This window comes from Anser cygnoides, chromosome 1 (assembly GCF_040182565.1).
Source record: "Anser cygnoides isolate HZ-2024a breed goose chromosome 1, Taihu_goose_T2T_genome, whole genome shotgun sequence".
NCBI lineage: Eukaryota > Metazoa > Chordata > Aves > Anseriformes > Anatidae > Anser > Anser cygnoides.
In genome coordinates, this window is record NC_089873.1 from 103,258,673 (window position 1) to 103,277,488 (window position 18,816).

The 18,816-nt window shown below is 37.4% G+C and overlaps 1 protein-coding gene across 3 annotated transcripts in view; it reads left to right on the forward strand.

Moving 5' to 3' along the window:
* Positions 1–17,096, forward strand: part of LOC106048722 (transient receptor potential cation channel subfamily V member 6-like) — a 32,381-nt gene extending 15,285 nt beyond the window's left edge. The window contains exons 5-16 of one of the 3 annotated variants that reach the window (XM_067005093.1): positions 26–124; positions 338–513; positions 1,402–1,548; positions 6,745–6,957; positions 7,256–7,342; positions 8,526–8,602; positions 8,915–9,080; positions 9,351–9,417; positions 10,035–10,303; positions 12,196–12,302; positions 13,818–14,076; positions 14,157–17,096. In XM_067005093.1, coding sequence (XP_066861194.1) covers positions 26–124; positions 338–513; positions 1,402–1,548; positions 6,745–6,957; positions 7,256–7,342; positions 8,526–8,602; positions 8,915–9,080; positions 9,351–9,417; positions 10,035–10,303; positions 12,196–12,302; positions 13,818–14,076; positions 14,157–14,240 — 1,751 coding nt within the window. In that variant the 3' untranslated portion in view covers positions 14,241–17,096. The remainder of the gene's footprint in view (positions 1–25; positions 125–337; positions 514–1,401; positions 1,549–6,744; positions 6,958–7,255; positions 7,343–8,525; positions 8,603–8,914; positions 9,081–9,350; positions 9,418–10,034; positions 10,304–12,195; positions 12,303–13,817; positions 14,077–14,156) is intronic. The other 2 variants (XM_067005097.1, XM_067005106.1) reach the window with 2 other exon arrangements.
* The last annotated feature ends 1,720 nt before the right edge of the window (positions 17,097–18,816 follow it).

The following is an 18,816-nucleotide window of genomic DNA, read 5'->3' on the forward strand; positions in this document are numbered from 1 at the left end:
GACTCCCCCCTTCCTTTCTTTGCAGGAGAGCATGTTTTGTCATTTGCTGCCTGTGTGGGAAATGAGGAGATTGTGCAGTTGCTCATTGAAAATGGAGCTGACATTAGAGCTCAGGATTACCTAGGTATGTGCCTAGTGAATTGCATACAGTGGATCTGGACACTTTAAATCAGACCCTATCATCTATGTACACACATATTTTTTTCTCATTACAAACAGATTTGGGATGTGGGTTGTGAGGAAAATGAAAGCCATTGTTAATAGCATCAGTCTATTGCCAGTCTTTTCACAGGTTTGGGCTATTTAATGTATTTTATCTGTTCTGCGTCCTTCACAGGTAACACTGTTCTTCACATCTTGGTTCTCCAGCCTAATAAGACATTTGCCTGCCACATGTACAGCCTGATACTTTCATATGACAGGAACAAAGAAGGACCAGGATCACTTGAATTGATTTCTAACAATGAGGGGCTTACTCCATTCAAACTGGCTGGAGTTGAGGGCAACACTGTGGTGAGTTTGTATGATGCAGTTGCTTCTATTCTAAAGATTTTATTCAGAAACAGAGAACTTGAAATAATATTACACAGAGCAAAGGAGTTTGTGCATACTGTTAGTGGGTAGAAGATACAAAACAAGTCCTTCTTTTACTTATTTATTTATTTATTTTTCCCTGGAAATCTTATATAAGACCAGAGAACCTGTATAAGAAATTTCTTCATCCTAATGAAATGAACTAATGGTTATATAATAGATCTTTTGATCTAATTTTTGAAGCATTTCAGTTAAATAACTGTTAGCAAAAATATCCACCTCCAGCCATATTTTAAAAGTCTGACTAAAATTGTTTTTTTATCTCTATTTTGTTACCCTAAATGTGATGCGAAGGGAAGTTCTCCAGATATCTACAGACACTTATTTGGAGATAAGATCTCAATATTGAATATAAACTCTCATCTTTCCTTTTAACAAAAAGACAAAGATGGCCAGTGTTTCTTCTGTAGATCCACAAAGGACCGTATTCCTTTCCATACCTCTTTCCTGACAACCTGTAGAGAAGTATAAATGGATTTTTTATTTTTTTTTCCTAACCAACAAATAAAATCTATACTTTGGAGACATTACTGTGACAAATAACTTCAGCAGTTTGACTAGAGCTAAGGACTTCATTCTTTACTTCAAACATGAGCTAATAATCAAATGGGAGACGACAGAAATTCTTCCCTTTCTTAACCTGCTGGAAGGTATAATTGTCTCTGAGAGATGTGAGAACGACAATAACCAAGTTCAAGGAAAATATTTGGTAATACATAGTTTTTACACACTTCAGTGTATATGCAATGAGAACAAATACTTACTGGAAAGCTTCTGATATCTTCACCCCACTTCTTATCTCCCCAGATGTTTCAATACCTTATGCAGAAGCGGAAGCACAATCTCTGGTCCTTTGGACCCTTGACCACTGTGCTATATGATCTCACAGAGATTGACTCCTGGGCTGAAGATCAGTCCTTTCTTGAGCTCATTGTCTCAACCAAGAAGAGAGAGGTACTGTGGGCACAAAATGTGTTTTATGTGCATACCATGGTGATTATAAAAGGAGAAGAATGATGAGTTTGAAGACTCACACTGTTCCATATTCTCCCAAGCACCAAGTGATGAGACAAGGGGAAATGGCCTCAAGTTGCTCCAGGGGAGGTGTAGGTTGAATATTAGGAGAAATTTCTTTACTGAAAGGGTTGTGTGGCACTGGAATAGGCTGTCCAGGAAAGTGGTTGAGTCACCATCCCTCGAGGTCTTCAAGATACATGTAGATGTAGAATTTAGTAGCATGGTTTATTAGTGGACTTGTCAGTACTATGTCAAAGGTTGGACTAGATGATTTAAAGAGGTCTTTTCTAACCTGAATGATTCTATGATTCTGTGATCCACAAGGCAAGGACTTTGTACTATATATTTCAGGCAATACATGAAATACAGCAGCTTTTTAATTATATGGTTATATTTCAAGCTTTAACATTTTTTTTTTTTCTGAGATGTGAAGCTTGCAGTTGATTGAAAGAACTTCGTATTAGCAAGCTACAGGCAATGTGATTCAGTGAAGGTTCTCTCTCTTTTTCTGGCCTTAAAGGTATAAATAACAAGCAGCTCTAGAGTAGCTCTAGCAAGTAGCTTTCTGTAGTAGTGATACTGATTAACTCTCATAACATCCTTGTGAGGCAAACTATGTTCAGAAATCCTAAACTGGAACACATTTTAAAAACACTCCTTATCGTTTACTTCATTTAATGACATTGTTTATCCAGGTTATGACTCAAAACAAAGTGGGCCGATTATCTCTGCTGAATCAGAGATGAAACAGAAGACACTTGAGTTATTAAATAAATGTTTTAGTGAAATGCTGTCAATCATATATTATCTCAATTTATAAAAAATTAAGTTAAACTTCTGTAACAAAAGTGTCAGCTATTGGAGAGCTTTGTTCTATGAGGAGGAAGTTCATGAAATTCTCATTTGTTTATATTTAAAAATCCTCTGAACTTCTACTTATGGTAGTACGTATGGAAATTCAGAGGAAAGCAGTCCATATCGTAAAACAGAACAACTTTAGAAGTCATCCAGAAGGCTAAACCATAACCCTAAAAGAAAGAATATCGTGCAACTGTTTTTTTCCAGAACACATAGTAAATGCAGTTCCAACATTCTCAGTTTCAGAGGGTAAGGTGTCCCCCGAAACCATCAGACTTCTTTGTTTTCCAGAATGCTCTTAAACATGAGTAGTTGCAATTTTTGCACGTATAACTTGGAATTCTTTTCTGCATTTTGTATACCTTTGGCCCAAAATGTTTCCCATCTTCTCTGGACTTCTTGACTTATATCTAGAAGTAGGCCTAGAAGAATTTAATTGTGTGTGGATCAATTTCATTAGCATAAGTCCAACTTATGCTCTAAGTGTCAATCTTTTATCAGAAATTGAAGATTTGATATAGATGATTCAATTAAGTACCACCCAGTTCATAATGCAGAAACCTAAAATGTTATATTTTTATATCAGTCATGAAGCTTTAGACAAATACTAATCACATTTGAAAAAGAAGTTCTTATTTTCTTATCCTAAATAATCTGAGAAAAAAAAAAACTTGTATTACTATACTAATGGGAATAGTCTGTTTTCCTTAGTTCTTTGTTGGCATACATATCAAAAACATTTTTAAAGTTTATCAGAAACTGTAGTTGTTAGTCTTTTGTTTTATCTTCAAGGATCTGTCAGAACTGGGGTATTTTTCGGTGAATTATATATATGGCTTTGTCTCCCTTTTACAGAATAGTCCTTGTTGACTTTTTGGTTCTCAGTTAGCAAACTCAACAAGGATTCCTGGAAAAGTACCTTACTGTTCTTGCAAACCCTACATACCTTCTATAAGAACAGCCAGTCCAATTCTTCCTTTTTTATAGGCAGACAAACTGCAAATGAAATAACAGATTGTCTTAAAGTAGACTGAGCCCCTTGACCGACAAAACAAAGTTTCATCCTTCATAATGTTTTTGACTCGGATAAAGTTAATTTTCTTCACTGTAGTTGGTATGGTACCGTGTTTTGGATTTAGGGTAAAAATAATGTTGTTAACACACCAATGTTTTAGTTGTTGCTGAGCAATGCTTGCACTAAGTCAAGGACTCTTTGACTTATACTGCCTTGCTAGTGAGGATGCTGGCGGTGAACAAGAAGCTGGAAGGGGACGCAACCAGAACAGCTGACCCAAATTGACCAAAGGGATATTCCATACCACATGATGTCACACTAAACAATAAAACTGGGAGGGGGGGGTTACTCTTGCTCAGGCACTGTCTAGGCAACAGTCAGCTGTTGGTGAGTGAGTGCGTTGTTGTGCATCACTTGTGTTCTGTATGTTTTACTTTTCTTTTTCTTCTTTTTCCCCTTTTGTGTTAAACTGTCCTTATCTCAAATCATGAGATTTATTTATTTATTTATTCTAAATCTGCCCCCCATCAATCTGTGGGGAGCAAAGAGCTGTGTGGCATTTAGCTGCCTGCCAGACTAAACCACAAAACAAACATACCAGCTATAGTCCTGTTTCTAGTTCTTGAATATTTCCATCAATGTTGAGATCAACAAAAAATTACACTTACACAAATGGAAGACAGACAAAGGACTGCAGGCTAGCACTTCAGTTGTAGGAAACCAGTATAAAAACAACTTCAGTTCAGATATACTGATATCTTCCAGATTGGGAATGTACCCTAAAAAGCTGTAATGAGATGACAGAAGAGTACATTTTCTGGGGTTGCAGGCTCCAATAGACAAAATGTCTTTCTTTAACTTGAAAATAATATGGCATAAAATTGAATGAAAGATAAGAATTTCTTTTGAAAATATTTAAGGTAACTTATTTGATTCTATAAAGCAGAGATCTGGCTCTTCAACTACTGCAGATTTTGGAGGTCATAAAAATGATAACCTGAGTCATTATCATGCATCTACTCTGCAAATAACATTTGCCATTTCTCTTATACTTATTTCCTTTCAGTGGGACTCTATGTACTTTATTTCCACTAAAGAATTAGAGCTTTTTTTTTTTTTTTCAGATGAACTCAGTGTGAAAAGACCCTAATATTATCTCTTCCATTTTGTTCATGTCAGTATAGTGCTCTTGTTACTACAATGTAGAATGTGTTCCAGTAGTGTGTTTAATACAAAAATACAACTTTATTTCCCATTTGATTCATTCGTTCTTCACAGACTAGTTTTCTAAGCAGAACACCTAGTTTTGGGTGGGCTTGTGAGTGATTACTTTTTTTTGCACACAGTATTGTGTATTCACACTGGACAAATTAAGGTAAAGAAACACATTTAGCCTAGATTCATCCCATCTTGAATATATGTGCTTATATATATAAATATATATATGCTGAGCTGACATATTTTTCCTGTGTAAAATTCTTCAGTCTTAAGTCTTTTTTTCACCTAGAGCATTTGAAGAAATATTGGCACACTGCTCCTGGGAAGAATGATATTTCCTTAACAATGAGGCCACAGTTTCATCTTGTCTCAGGAAAACAGTTATAAAGAGTGGAGTAACTTTGATCTTTCCATGTTTAATAATTGTTAGTGTAGCAAATCAATGGATTCATCTAGAGGCGTAAGATAGCGATGCTTAACGGAGAAAAATGGTGATTTTTTTTTTTCATAACATCTCCCTGTATTTTCTTTATATGTATGTGTGTAAACGCACCAGATCAACCATGAGGGCACTTCAGAAAATTTCTGGATTCTTCCTGTTAGTTTTGTAAATTGTATAGTAGGAGATTTTTCACTCCAGTGTTTATAATTTCACTGCTCTAACTTTTTATGGAAGCTTTTTGTTTTTCTAGAATTTCTCAGCTGCACAGTATGTATGAAAATATGCAGATCTTTGACAGAAGCACAACTGTAAACTATGTAATAGTGCTGTTTTTCCTATCATATAAGATGCTCTCTGAAACATCTATTTACTCCTGGAAGTACACAGTCTTCTAAATATACTTGAGCTGCACCACTGATACTTTAAAAAGAAAGGCCAAAACTTTGAATATGATATAAATAGTCTAAAGGAAGTAAGCTGAAAGAGACTGTATGGTTTGTGTGTTAGTGTGTGTGTTTTGTTGTGTGTTTTTTAACAGTAGTCCCACTGGGGATATACTTCAGTTTTTATCATCATTGTTGAATGATGAAAACTTGAAAATCCAGGCCATTAAGAGTCTGTATTCAGACAGAAAAAATGAACCTTCAAAATCTTTCTGAACTCCCCTTAGTTGCCTAGGTAATGTCAGAGATAGTTTTTAAAAGAGCATTAATGATCTATAGGACTTTTTGATGTTTCCTAGAGATACAGAATTTCCACAATTTCAAGTTGATAGATTTAGCTGTTGGAACGTATAAAGGCAAAACTCCAATTCAGATAAAAACATCTAAGTGAATTCCACAAGATTGCTTAGAATCTTCTTTTCCATAGCTGGAAATAGAATTTAAAATATTCCATTTTCAATTCTGTGTTCTAATAATGTTGTATATTTTAAGAAGAGGAGAGAATTTGTCTGCTGCAAAGTGCATTGTGCTGTCTTGCTTAACACAAAATATTCCTCAAAAAGTATTCCAGTTACAGTGAAAGATAATGCATTGAAATATATATTCAAATACATGTTCACAGGTTTTGTAAACTTTCTGACACTGGAAAGTTAGCCCAACCGTTCTGTATTCATGTCTTATTCTCTAGGGATATCCTTGTAAAAGGTAATTGGATCTTTCATAAAGGTCACTATCAAATGTTATTTTAAATAATACCTTTTAATTTCTATAACATAGATTCGTATATCCACATTCATAGACCTAGATCATAGGTCTGTCTCAAGTGTTTATGTGGAATCAGGTCTATAGATACAGAAAACGTATTCCAGTCTAACATATTTTTCTTGTTATTTCCATTGGTGCTCAAAAGCTGTTATCTGAAATATATATATATTTTTTACCTTTCCAAAATTCTTCTGGTAAACTGAGCAAATGCAAACTCACTTGAGCGTTTCCATTTTTTGGGAAATAAAAAGAATAATAATTAAAAATGGCTTCCTAAATCTGAACAGCGTAGGTGAGAACAGATTGTTAACATACTCCCTGGAAACAGTGTGAATGTTGCTCATAAACAAATTGCCTCACAGTGAATAATTCCTTCTTTGTATCTTTCTCAGGCACGCCAGATCTTAGACCTAACACCTGTGAAGGAGCTGGTGAGCCTGAAGTGGAATATGTATGGACGGCCCTATTTCTGTTTCCTGGCTTTATTCTATGTACTCTACATGGTCTGCTTCACTATGTGCTGTGTCTACCGGCCATTGAAAGCCCGAACAGGCAACAAAACAAGCAGTAGAGACAATACAATCTATGTCCAGAAAATGCTGCAGGTACTGTGTCTATAGTAGTCAGGGCCCCACAGGCAGCATTGGGCAATTCCAATAATCACCTACTTAACTGGAAAGTCCAAGTATTTCCCAGTCCCCAGCTTTTGCAGCTGTCGTCCTTTTCTCTTGCCATCAGCTGTCCTTCATCAATGAGGAACGTTGGGTATGGTCTGTTCTCTGTTTTTTGGCCTGGGATGGTTCCTGTGGCCTTGTCAGGCCTAGTCACGTTTCTTACACTAACATTACGCCTTCTTTTCCTGTCATCTATTTTAATTTCTTCTCACTCCTTTTTTCCTTTCAGGAATCATATATAACATATGAGGATGAGTTGAGGTTGGTGGGGGAGCTGATCACAGTCATTGGAGCTGTAGTAATTTTGATCCTTGAGGTAAGAGAAACAGTGAGCTCTACAGTTTTGAACTTAATCTAGGCAGATTTTACCTACTGGACAAACATGAGTTTGTCCTCAAAACTTGGTAAGGGTTATTCAATAAGTCTAAATCCTTCAATGTACATACATCTATGGCAGTTGACTCTGTCAACAAAATCTATTGGGTGAAACAGAGACGGTGACAGATCGCTAGTAAAACTCCAGGTACAGAAGAAGCAATTAGATGGACTGGTTGCTATCAGATACTATCTGCAGGGTAATGCCAGAGATCCCATTAGCATCATCTGCAGTTCCAGCTGAATCCCGGCTGTTGCATGAGATTCTTAGAGACTTTTTGTACTTATGTATTTGGGGATGCTGGGTAAAGTGATTCCTGTGCTTACATAGGAAAGTTTATATTTAACTGGAGATCAGTGACTACATGAGACTATAAAAGGAGCCTTACTCAACCAAAGTTCTGGGGAGGCCATGTCTAGGTAATCTTATCATAAAATTTAGAATTGTGATTTTAAAATTAAAAAGAGATGAAGTTTTAAAAATGAAGCATACAACAAACACACACTTGATTTTATTATAATATGAAACTGCTATATAGAGAAAGCTCAAATGATGATCTCAGGGAGAACTGAAATAAAATGGAGTTTGCAAACCCCATTTAAAAAAAAAGAAAAAGAGAAAGATTTCTCTCTGCTCATATATGTTCCAGAAGGACAGGTACTTCTTTCCATGCTTGGACAGGACTCTGTGGCTCCCCTACAACTAACACAGTGAGTCTGAATAATACCAAGCTCCTCTGAGTTCACATTTTTTTTTTTTTTTTTTTTTTTGTTTGTTTTGTTTTGTTTTTTCTTTTTTTTGTCTTTTCTGAGGCTCAGCAGATCTGGTCTCTTCTCAGTAATGCACAAGAACTTCAAGATCACAGCTTGGTGATCCTCATAGCAAAGTCTCTCAATCTGCCCAAGCATTCTCAGGTTTTCTAAGAAAAGAGCAGTATCTGCCTCATTCAGAAGGGCACCTGATTCATTCATTCTATTTTTAAAGTAAATTTTCAGTCAAACTGTGAAGCAGTAAACAAAGCAGATGCAGCTGGCTCCAAGACCCTTTTAAAATTGGTGGTTACCATTATGTTTAATAGTATAACAGAATCTAAGTCCTAAAGTCAATAGGATGTCATTCTTAGATCCCAGATATCCTTAGAGTTGGAGCAGCGAAATACTTTGGACAAACCATCCTAGGAGGGCCTTTCCACATAATTGTGTAAGTACACCACCTTTTAAGTTTAATTAACTTACTGTTTCTCATTCCCTCCTGTACCCCCTACCTCCACTCCTCCAGTCTTCTGCCAGATGAGTAACCTTCTCCATTCTCTTAAAGTATTGATCTTGATTTCTTACCCTTACTGTGTATAAGAAGCCAGGTGAGTATACAGGTAGAGTTGAGCATGCTGACTGGTCTCTGCTTATGAACTGATGGCTGTATGTTCCTGTCTTGGAATTTTTGGCAAGAAAAGATAAACATGGGTAAAAATCCTTTACTGAACTATTTTCACTGTCTCTTCTTCCTTTGCAGTATCACATATGCTTGTATGATTCTGGTAACCATGGTAATGCGTCTCACCAGCACTACTGGTGAGGTGGTGCCCATGTCCTTTGCCCTGGTACTAGGATGGTGCAATGTCATGTACTTCGCACGAGGCTTCCAGATGCTTGGACCCTTTACCATCATGATCCAGAAGGTATAAGAAACAAACAAATATGGGCTCATTGTGTACATCCTAGCACCTCTCTGCAGACAGGGAGATCTGAAAGAATATTTTTTCTCCCTCTGGACTTGCATTAATGCCAATTGTAAAGTCTGCATGAAGCATTTGGGACTTTTGCATTCTCTCTGTAGTGCAGAAGCTTCCTTTAATCCACTTATGGTCTTTGGAAATGTTTTATATGGGATTGCATGGTGGCTCGGTGGAACAGTTGGGCCTTATGGTGGCTCTGTCTTTGCTCTACAGATGATATTTGGAGATCTTATGCGCTTTTGTTGGCTCATGGCTGTGGTGATACTAGGCTTTGCATCAGGTGAGTCTACAAAAGGAAAACAGTGTTATGTTACCCTTACAACTTCTTTGATATGAATTAAGTGCAGTGGATTTTGGATTATTCTCTGGTCTCCCCCTGAGTTAGCTGGCAAAGGTGGTGATGATGTATAGTTCCTGTTTCTTTGAGTATGGTCTCTTTCCCAGCACTGATTTCTGTTCTGATGAGTTTGGTTTTCAACTCTTGCTCTTTCCAGGATAGCAGAAATTAAGACAATCCAGATAAATCCACATATATTTAAGTCAGAGTTTAAAAACACATTGCATTTATGGTATTCATGTTTGGAAAGTGGGATTGACATACATAGCTTTGTTCTATCCATGAAGAAGAAAAGATTGATATTTTTAAGGTATTTTGAGAACAGATAAATAAGCAGATTAATTTGGATTAATTTTTAAACGGTGACCAGTGATTCTAGTCAGGGATTTGGCATTGTTATGCTGGATAGTGCACTTACGTAGAAATATATGTAGCTCTTTCCCAGAACACCTAGTGTTGTCAGTTTTTGTTATAGGACCCTGTTGTTGCTCTTGGAATGTTATTCACATTTTTAAACTATATCTTTTTTTTTTTTTTTTTTTCCCCTTGGTCTACTTTAGCTTTTTACATCATCTTCCAGACAGAGAACCCTGAAAACCTTGGGCAATTCTACAACTATCCCATGTCCTTGTTCACAACCTTTGAGCTGTTTCTCACTATAATTGATGGCCCTGCAAACTATGATGTGGACCTGCCTTTTATGTACAGTGTGGTATATTTTTCCTTTGCCGTCATTGCCACTCTCCTTATGCTCAACTTGCTAATTGCCATGATGGGTGACACCCACTGGCGAGTGGCCCATGAGCGGGATGAACTCTGGAGAGCCCAGGTAATCTAGGTGGGGGGGGGGGTTCTGAATAAAAGTAGGGAAAAGTTATTCAGAAAAAATGTGCTAGACAGTGCAATTACTTACTTTACCTTCCCTGCAAAAAGAGAGGTAATTTAAAACCTTTCCCATGTCTTCACTTTGCTCGTGGACTTCTCGTGTCTCAATAAGCCATGTCCCTTTAATTCTGTCTCACAGCTTCTGTACATCAGCCCCCAAATGTCTTCCATCCCTTTTATCAGTATAAACTTTCTAAGTGCAAGACTACTCGTCTGCAGATCTTCCCATGTGAAACTACCTTCCAGTATATTTTTGCTATAGTAATATTCGCACCTTATTTTAAATAACAGATAGAAAAGCCCATCCAGCCTTTCTTGTCCATCTTGTGTCTCCCTAACTGTTTCTTCACTAAGCATGGAATCTCTTCTTAAATAGAATTGATGTTGCCTCTTTCTTACAAATCACATTCCTGTGTAACTGAGAGTTAAACAATAGTTATAGAGATTGACTGGGAGGGAAATATAATGAAGGCTAATGGTTACAAGTAGGTAAGTTATGTCTTTAGATCCATTAAGAGAAGTTGGTCTGACTGTCTTGCTGAAAACGCCAGGGGTAGTGCTGCCTTTTGATATATTAAACCAGATCAATTACATAGCTGCTCAAGAGGAAACCCATTTCCTAGTATTTTTCTGAAAGAAAACAGTAAGTCAAACAGTTCACTGTAGTTGAGTGGCAAGGGTACTAAGTTCTGAAAATGGTTAAGGCTGATATAAATGTTTTACTTTTATCTAGCTTGCAAATTAATTATCACAGAATCACAGAATCACAGAATCGTCTAGGTTGGAAGAGACCTCCCAGATCATCTAGTCCAACCTCAGCCCTAACACTAACAAGTCCTACACTAAACCATATCACTAAGGGCCACATCTAAACATCTTTTAAAGGCCTGCAGGGATGGTGACTCAACTGCCTCCCTGGGCAGTCCATTCCAATGCCTAACAACCCTTTCAGTAAAGAAGTTCTTCCTAACATCCAACCTAAACCTCCCCTGGCACAACTTTAGCCCATTCCCCCTCGTCCTGTCACCAGGCACGTGGGAGAATAGACCAATCCCCACCTCTCTACAGCCTCCTTTAAGGTACCTATAGAGAGCGATGAGGTCTCCCCTGAGCCTCCTCTTCTCAAGGCTAAACAACCCCAGCTCCCTCAGCCGTTCCTCGTAAGACTTGTTCTCCAGACCCCTCACCAGCTTCGTTGCCCTTCTCTGGACTCTCTCGAGCACCTCCATGTCCTTCTTGTAGAGAGGGGCCCAAAACTGAACACAGTACTCGAGGTACGGCCTCACCAGAGCCGAGTACAGGGGGACAATCACCTCCTTAGACCTGCTGGCCACACTGCTTCTTATACAAGCCAGGATGCTGTTGGCCTTCTTGGCCACCTGAGCACACTGCTGGCTCATATTCAGCCGACTATCAACCAGTACTCCCAGGTCCTTCTCGGCCAGGCAGCTTTCCAACCACTCTTCTCCCAGCCTGTAGCGCTGCTTGGGGTTGTTACGCCCCAGGTGCAGGACCCGGCACTTGGCCTTGTTGAACTTCATGCAGTTGACCTCAGCCCATTGGTCCAGCCTACATTATCCTACATGTTGCCACAAAGTATAAAAGCAAATAAGTTTAACAATGTTTGAAGAGCACCATTGTTTCCTCAAATCATGGCACAGTTAGATCTAAAATTGTGAATTGTCCTATAATAAAGAGTACTGGCTCTATGTTTTTCCTTCATTTGCTCAGTACTCATTAAGCTGATAATTTAAAAAGAGAGTGATTTTTTTTTTCTTCTTTCTAGGTCATCTTAGTTGGTGTTGTTTTGTTTTGTTTGTTTTTTTATTTTTAAAGGTTGTCGCTACTACTGTCATGCTGGAACGGAAATTACCACGGTGTCTCTGGCCTCGCTCCGGGATCTGTGGCCGGGAGTATGGGCTAGGGGACCGATGGTATCTCAGGTGAGTGTTCTTCTAGTGCACATAAGGATCCCAGAAGAAGCATCCAATGCGTGGATACTTACAAAGAGCCATTCCAGTCGCCTGGAGAGGAGTGTTTATAGCCCTTTTCTTCTAGAATACAGATCCTAGTCTGTTTTATGTCTATTGGAGACAAGCAGTGTTCCCCTCAGAAAGTTCTGTTGTGCAATTCCTTGCATGAATTAATGCTATCCAATAATCCCAGGAGACAGACCTCAGAAACTGCATGTCATAAGGCCTGATTTTTTTTCAAACTCTATAATTATTACCACAAAACTGCACTGCTATGCTTTGGTTGTCTGTCCCTATGCAGTGAATGCATGAAACAGCAGAGGCAGAAACAATCGATTTGGTGTTCAGCAGAAATGAACTGCAATTCAGATGATTGAAAAATAGGACAAGAATAATTAAAAATAAGCTTTCTTTCTGGTGTGAACCTAGTAACTATATTACACTTTGCAAGCACTGCATCTGGTGACAAAGTCTCAGGTCCAAGATTTCCATTTAAGCCCTGAAATAACAGACAAACTGTCCGTAATCTAGATAACAAAAGATTCCTCACTATTTCTGATTTTACTCAACATTTCTACCAGGTTGAGAAAAGAATAAACCTTGTTTGCTCACGCATCCTTTCTCAGGGCTTCATCTTTTGCTGATAAAGCCAGAAGGGGGAGTGGTGGCTGTATGAAACAAGACTTTCTTCAAGTTTTAGCAGAGTAGTGAGCCTTGTGGATTTTCAGGTTTGCTGGGCAGAACAGACAAACCTGAATTGTTAACAGTAAATGCCTTCATTGCAAGGTGCAAATATAACTTTGCAAGAGCAATATACCAGCAGCAATTCTTCATGGGATGCAAAGAGGAAGGAGTGTTAGTGTGATCTAGTTCTGTCAAATTACATGTATGGTCGTTGTATATGGTATATATATTGCATGTGTGTATATTGTATTTACATGTCCCCATGTATATAGGGACAGTATGTCCAAAGGCAAGTTATAAGTAAAGCAGAGAAGGGTTAGTGGAAGTGGAACAGATAAATCAAAGTTCAGTAAAGGATAAATGACATCCTGAGCTTAACAACCATGAAGTATCAAAGAAGGAAAGACAACGATAAAGGAAATAGATTAATATATTTGTATATAAAAAGGATCTGGAGATGGAGTCACGTGGTCAGTTGCTTACAGCTGTCAAAATCATGGCTAAAGAATGAAGTAAAGGACAGAAAACAAAAAAGGATAAGAGTATTGAATTCAGTGTCAGGGATGAAAGCCTAGAAAGGAGATAATTGTGCTGGTAATAACTGAGATGGTGAGGATAATTTTATGAGAGCATACATTAAAGAGAGAAGAAAACTAAAAGAACCATGCCTATTAATCAGTTTCCTGTTTCTGGGGTGGCTGGGTCTGTAAGCATATATCTGGAAGAGGCCTGCCTCTTCATTTTGTTGGTAAACTGGCAAAATTGTACTTAATTTTGTTTATGTTTTTTATCCTCTCACAGAGTAGAAGACAGGGTTGATCCCAACAAACACAAGATGATGCGGTACACAGAAGCATTTAAGGCTCATGATAGGGGTAACTGTGACAAAGATCTGGAAAAACTGGAAATCGATAGGAACATCTTGTATAAGAAGGAACTGTCTGCTCTGTCATTGTCACGGAGCACATCAAGGATGCATTCTCACAGTGGCTGGGAAATCCTGAGGCGCAACACCTTCCACTCAATTCATGGAGAGGTCAATCATGCCATGGAGGAAGAGGTATATGATGTCTAAACCCCCTTTTTTTTCTTTTTTTTTTTTTTTCCACTCCACAACGTAAATCTCTTTTGCTGCAGCAGTTGTCTCCTCCAGCTGTTCATACACACTCAAGCATGCTACAGATTCAACAGCCGCGAAGAACTCTGCTGGTGCATTGTGAATAGTTCATGGCGACTATGCTGTAGTATATAAATGCAGTCTTTTCTCTTCTACCTTTTAGGTGTCCCTGTCGTTGCACTAATATTTGCACCAAGTTGGTGGGCTTGTTGAGCTAAAGCCTGTGGTTGTTTGCAATTCTTTGTAACAACCTAGAGAAATGAGCAATAGAAGCCAGCACTGGGATTTCAACTATTTACAAAGAGACAGTAAGAACTCTTCCAGAGTATAGCATTTAGTATAATCTCTCCCTCCAGTCTTACAATATCCCTCACAATATCCCAGTGCTCTCATTGCAAATACACCTGACTGAAGTACTGTTTTATGATTTAGTACAGAAATGAAGAACAAAACAACAACAAAAAACATCTGCAACTAATCTCAGGAATGAAGGTAGTTGCTGACACTGTGATGATTAGAAGGCCTGTAACTATTCAATAGGCATTCAGATCTGCACAGATTTTGCTTTCTGAAGAATTTCAAACTCTTCAGAGAGCTGCATTCTAGCTGCATTTTCAACATTGCTATCTTAGTAGGACTCTTCTGGTTTTTGATTTTCATTTTTTATTTTATTATTTTTCCAACATAGGAATGCACTTTAAGCTGTATTGTGTGTTTTTTTGTTTGTTTGTTTTTAAGAAAGAAGTGATTTCTATTCTTGGAAGGATCCTGAAAGATCTGAAGTGGGATTTTTTGTCTTAATGAGCAGATATAATGAGATGATCTCTGAAGGTCCCTACCAACTGAACTATTCTATTCTATTCTGTTCTAGACCTGGTTAGGTGCCTTTCAGCAGTGTGTTATCAAGCACCAAAGTGAGATGAAGTTTGCTTTTCCTTTCCTTGGAAGAGTAGGATCCTGGACCATAGTGCTTTGACTTACTACTGAGCCACTGAATTTAGTAATAGTAGTGAGATACAATATATCAGTGAATGAAATGAAGAAGAAATTTTGGATAGATGGATAAGAGCTATTGTAAAAGGAGTTCAGAAACTGGTGTTCTCACACACATGAGAAGTCTCAAACTATCTAATACATGTCTAGGTCATCCACACAAGCATGATGATGTTTCAGTCTGTCAGTATGTCATCTGCCTAGGGCCCCTTTAAGAAAAATAGAGAAATGCTCGGAGAAGCGGACTATCGTTCCTGGGGTTTTAGCATTTTTAGGAGTGTAGAGTTTCATTCCAACAGCAGAAGTGAGTGAAAAGCAGCAGATGGTCTTAACATTTCCTTTCTGACTGGACCAATGACAGAATGTTTGTTTATTAAGAAAGCATGGATTGTAAACTAGCACTAGGCTTTGAGTCAAACCACTTTGTGATAAGCAAAGCAGACAACAAAAAAGCTGAATCCAGTGGATTTCTGATTGTTCTGCAATATCACTGCAAACACCTCCCATATCTCCTCTATTGCAGGTGTTGTAGTAAGTGTCATGATCTTTGCAATTATGTGTATTTATTTAAATGTTGTCTTTCTATTTCTTGAATGTGTAGTTATGCTCCAATACGAGACTGTCTCTCTGTACTTCAGCTGCATACCTTCTGAGCTGATACATTTTGTTGAATTGAAAGTTCTGGTCACCTAAGTGTTGTCAGCCCTTCCCTAAATATTTGGGGTTTGCACTGATGGTCTATGGATATGGAAGCAATGTGGAGCATTAAGCAAAAATATGAATTGTTGCTCTAATTTTAGATAAATTTTCTTTCCAGTGAATGGGAAATAACAGGAAGGAAAGAACTGATGGCTTCCTCTCTGCTCTCACAGTCTTTTCACTAGCTTGAAAACCTACAGAAATACATTTAATAGAGCTGACTGGCCATTTCTTCACAAGGACTCCTCTTTGTGATTATTTAACAATAATAATATAATTAAAAAAAACTAGTTTGACATATACACTGTGTAAACCCTGGCTCTGAGAATGAGTTTGTGTTCTTCATCACTGTAAACAGTAATGAAAATTTTGACCTTAGAACTCATAACAACATATTGACTTTGCAGGAGGCAGAACAGAACTCAGTTAACAGTGCTAGGTTTTTATAGACTTCTGTATTTGCCCTCCATAAAGAGAAAAAAAATCCCATATTTTTAAGGTTGTGCCTTTTTAAAAATTGCATTCTGTAAGCATTAGATTTCAACATTTTTGCATAGAAACCATGCACAAAACAGCATTAAATCTGTGTAATTTATTTACCATATTTGGAGCTGCTTTATGTCAATAAGTGTAGAGAAAATATGGTAATTCTTGTTGTGTTTTAGAGATCAATTTAGACCAATTCTATTCAAGCTCAGAGCTGAACAACAGCTATTGGAAGAAAATTTCAGGTGGTAAAAGTCAGCAGAAATAATGAAGATAAATATATTAAATTTAATTTGTAAATGTAGAATATCTACCCTTTTCTATTAGGGCATATACACACTTGCTGGGCCTATATGAACGTCAGGAGGCACCAGACAAACATTGCATTGCTGGCTTAATGCAATCTGTCTCAGGCAGAGAAAAGCAATGAGTGTAGTAATACAAAAGGTAAATAACTTTTGCTTTAATATTCTGCATGAATATGCTCCTTCAGGATTTGATTCAGTGTTTTGCATTTTGTGATGTAGATATATACTAAAACTCCAAAGCAGTATTGCTCCTTCTTGCTGTTGAAAGGTGTCTCCCTTCTCCCTCTTGACAACATTGTAATAATTTCAAAACAAACATTCCTACCCTTCTTGAAACTGTTAACCTCAATCTATCTTCTAAGCCACTGAAGTAACTTCTGAGTTCATGATGATGTATGAAGAATGAATGTTCTGATCCAGCTGCATGTATTAAAATGACAAGTATTTTGCTGAAAATAAAAATCTTTAATACGTGGACTGTCTTGTCTACTACTTTGTGTCTAAAATAAATATCATGGGATAATTTCTGTGTTTTTTTTTTTTTTGTTTGTTTGTTTTTTAGTAGCAGTCATGGACATCAACTGACATAATATTTGGATCATCATGTTTGGGTCCAAGTTAAATTTTTGGATTAAAGCTCTTTTTCCACAGCAATCTGCTTTGGAAATTCCATTATACAAAATATGTACAGATTTTCAAATAATTTCCAGTGCAAAATAAGAACTATCAATCCCCCCCCCCTCCCCCCCCCTTTTTTGAACTCCATGAGAAAATGAGTGAAAATGTACTGGAGTGAAAACTGCAGTACAAGCTCTCTTTAAAAAAGCCGTATCTTCACATTGGTGTAATGATGTATTTCAGAGGGTGAGGTAATAATGAGGTATAGTGAGGGTGAGGTATAGTCCTTGCTGTAGCTGTTTACAGTAAAAGGCATATGGGTACAGGAAGTTTTCTAAGTAATACACATGCAAAAATGGATGCAAACAGCCCAGTTCTGTTTGTTCCCTGAATTTGATGTTTACATTATTTCTTTAAAATATTTACTATGATTTCCCTTCTAGCCTGGTTAAGGGCTTCCTCTTCTATTAAGTGTTAAAGAAACTGAGGTAGAAAAAAACTGGAAGAGTAATGGGATGAATCCTGTTAAATGAGTTCCCATAAACTCCTGCTGAAATCCATGCTGAGCTCTTGAGAAACAAGAGGGTCCTCCTTGTTTATTAGATATGAGTAGAATTGTTAACAAATTGAAATAGTAGTTTAATCAGGTTTGTATTTGCACTTTTTTTTTTTCTCATTTGCAATATCTAGCTTTACTTCCTGTAATATGTTTCAGATTTTAATAATAAATATATACAATAACAAAACCATCCTTATCAATGTCTTGTATAGAAGTAAACAAGTTAAAGCTACATGTTATATTTTTTTGGAAACTTTTCCGAATGAGAATAAACTAATTCAGCAAATACCTGGTTCGTATGAGATTGTGATAATACTTACAGCCATTTACTATTGATTTTAAGAATTAGGTTATTTTTATTTCTGTAATGCTAGCATTTTAATCAAACTCTCAGTAGGGCACAAAGAACTCTTTGGCAAGAGTTTTGAGCCTTCCTTGAGAAAGCCTGCAATGAAATTCGAGAGCAGAAACCCGTGACGATGTAAGCAAGAGTTTCTGAGATGGACCTTATGATCAGCCTCTGGTGTTGCTACTCTTTTATAATGAGTTGACAACTGCAAACTGTAATTCTGCTGCTATTTTTCCCCTGCCACAATAGAAGCATCTGTCTGCATATATGAAAAACTTGTTCTTAAGACTCATTAACAAAATACAACCTCAGTTAATTCTTTGCAATGAAGAGGGAACTTTAACCAACTAACATATCTCAGAAAGAAGTGGAACTGGGAAATAAAACATTACTGTGTTTCGCAAGCTCAACCTGTCTATAATATCAGAATGAATGATTTAAAAAAGAAAAACACTCTGAGATCTCTAAGCTGATCTATGAGTTTTCATATAATATACTAATAAATTAAAGCTTCTAGGGGGACAATATTTGCAACATGTCCTAATCAACTATGTTATTGATAAAGTAAAGCTGGATTGACAGCCACCTGGCAAAATCATTCTGTGCATTAACTGTAGCCCCACGTCTATCTGGGAGAAGGAGGGAAAGTTGAAGAAAATGTAGTAGCTTCC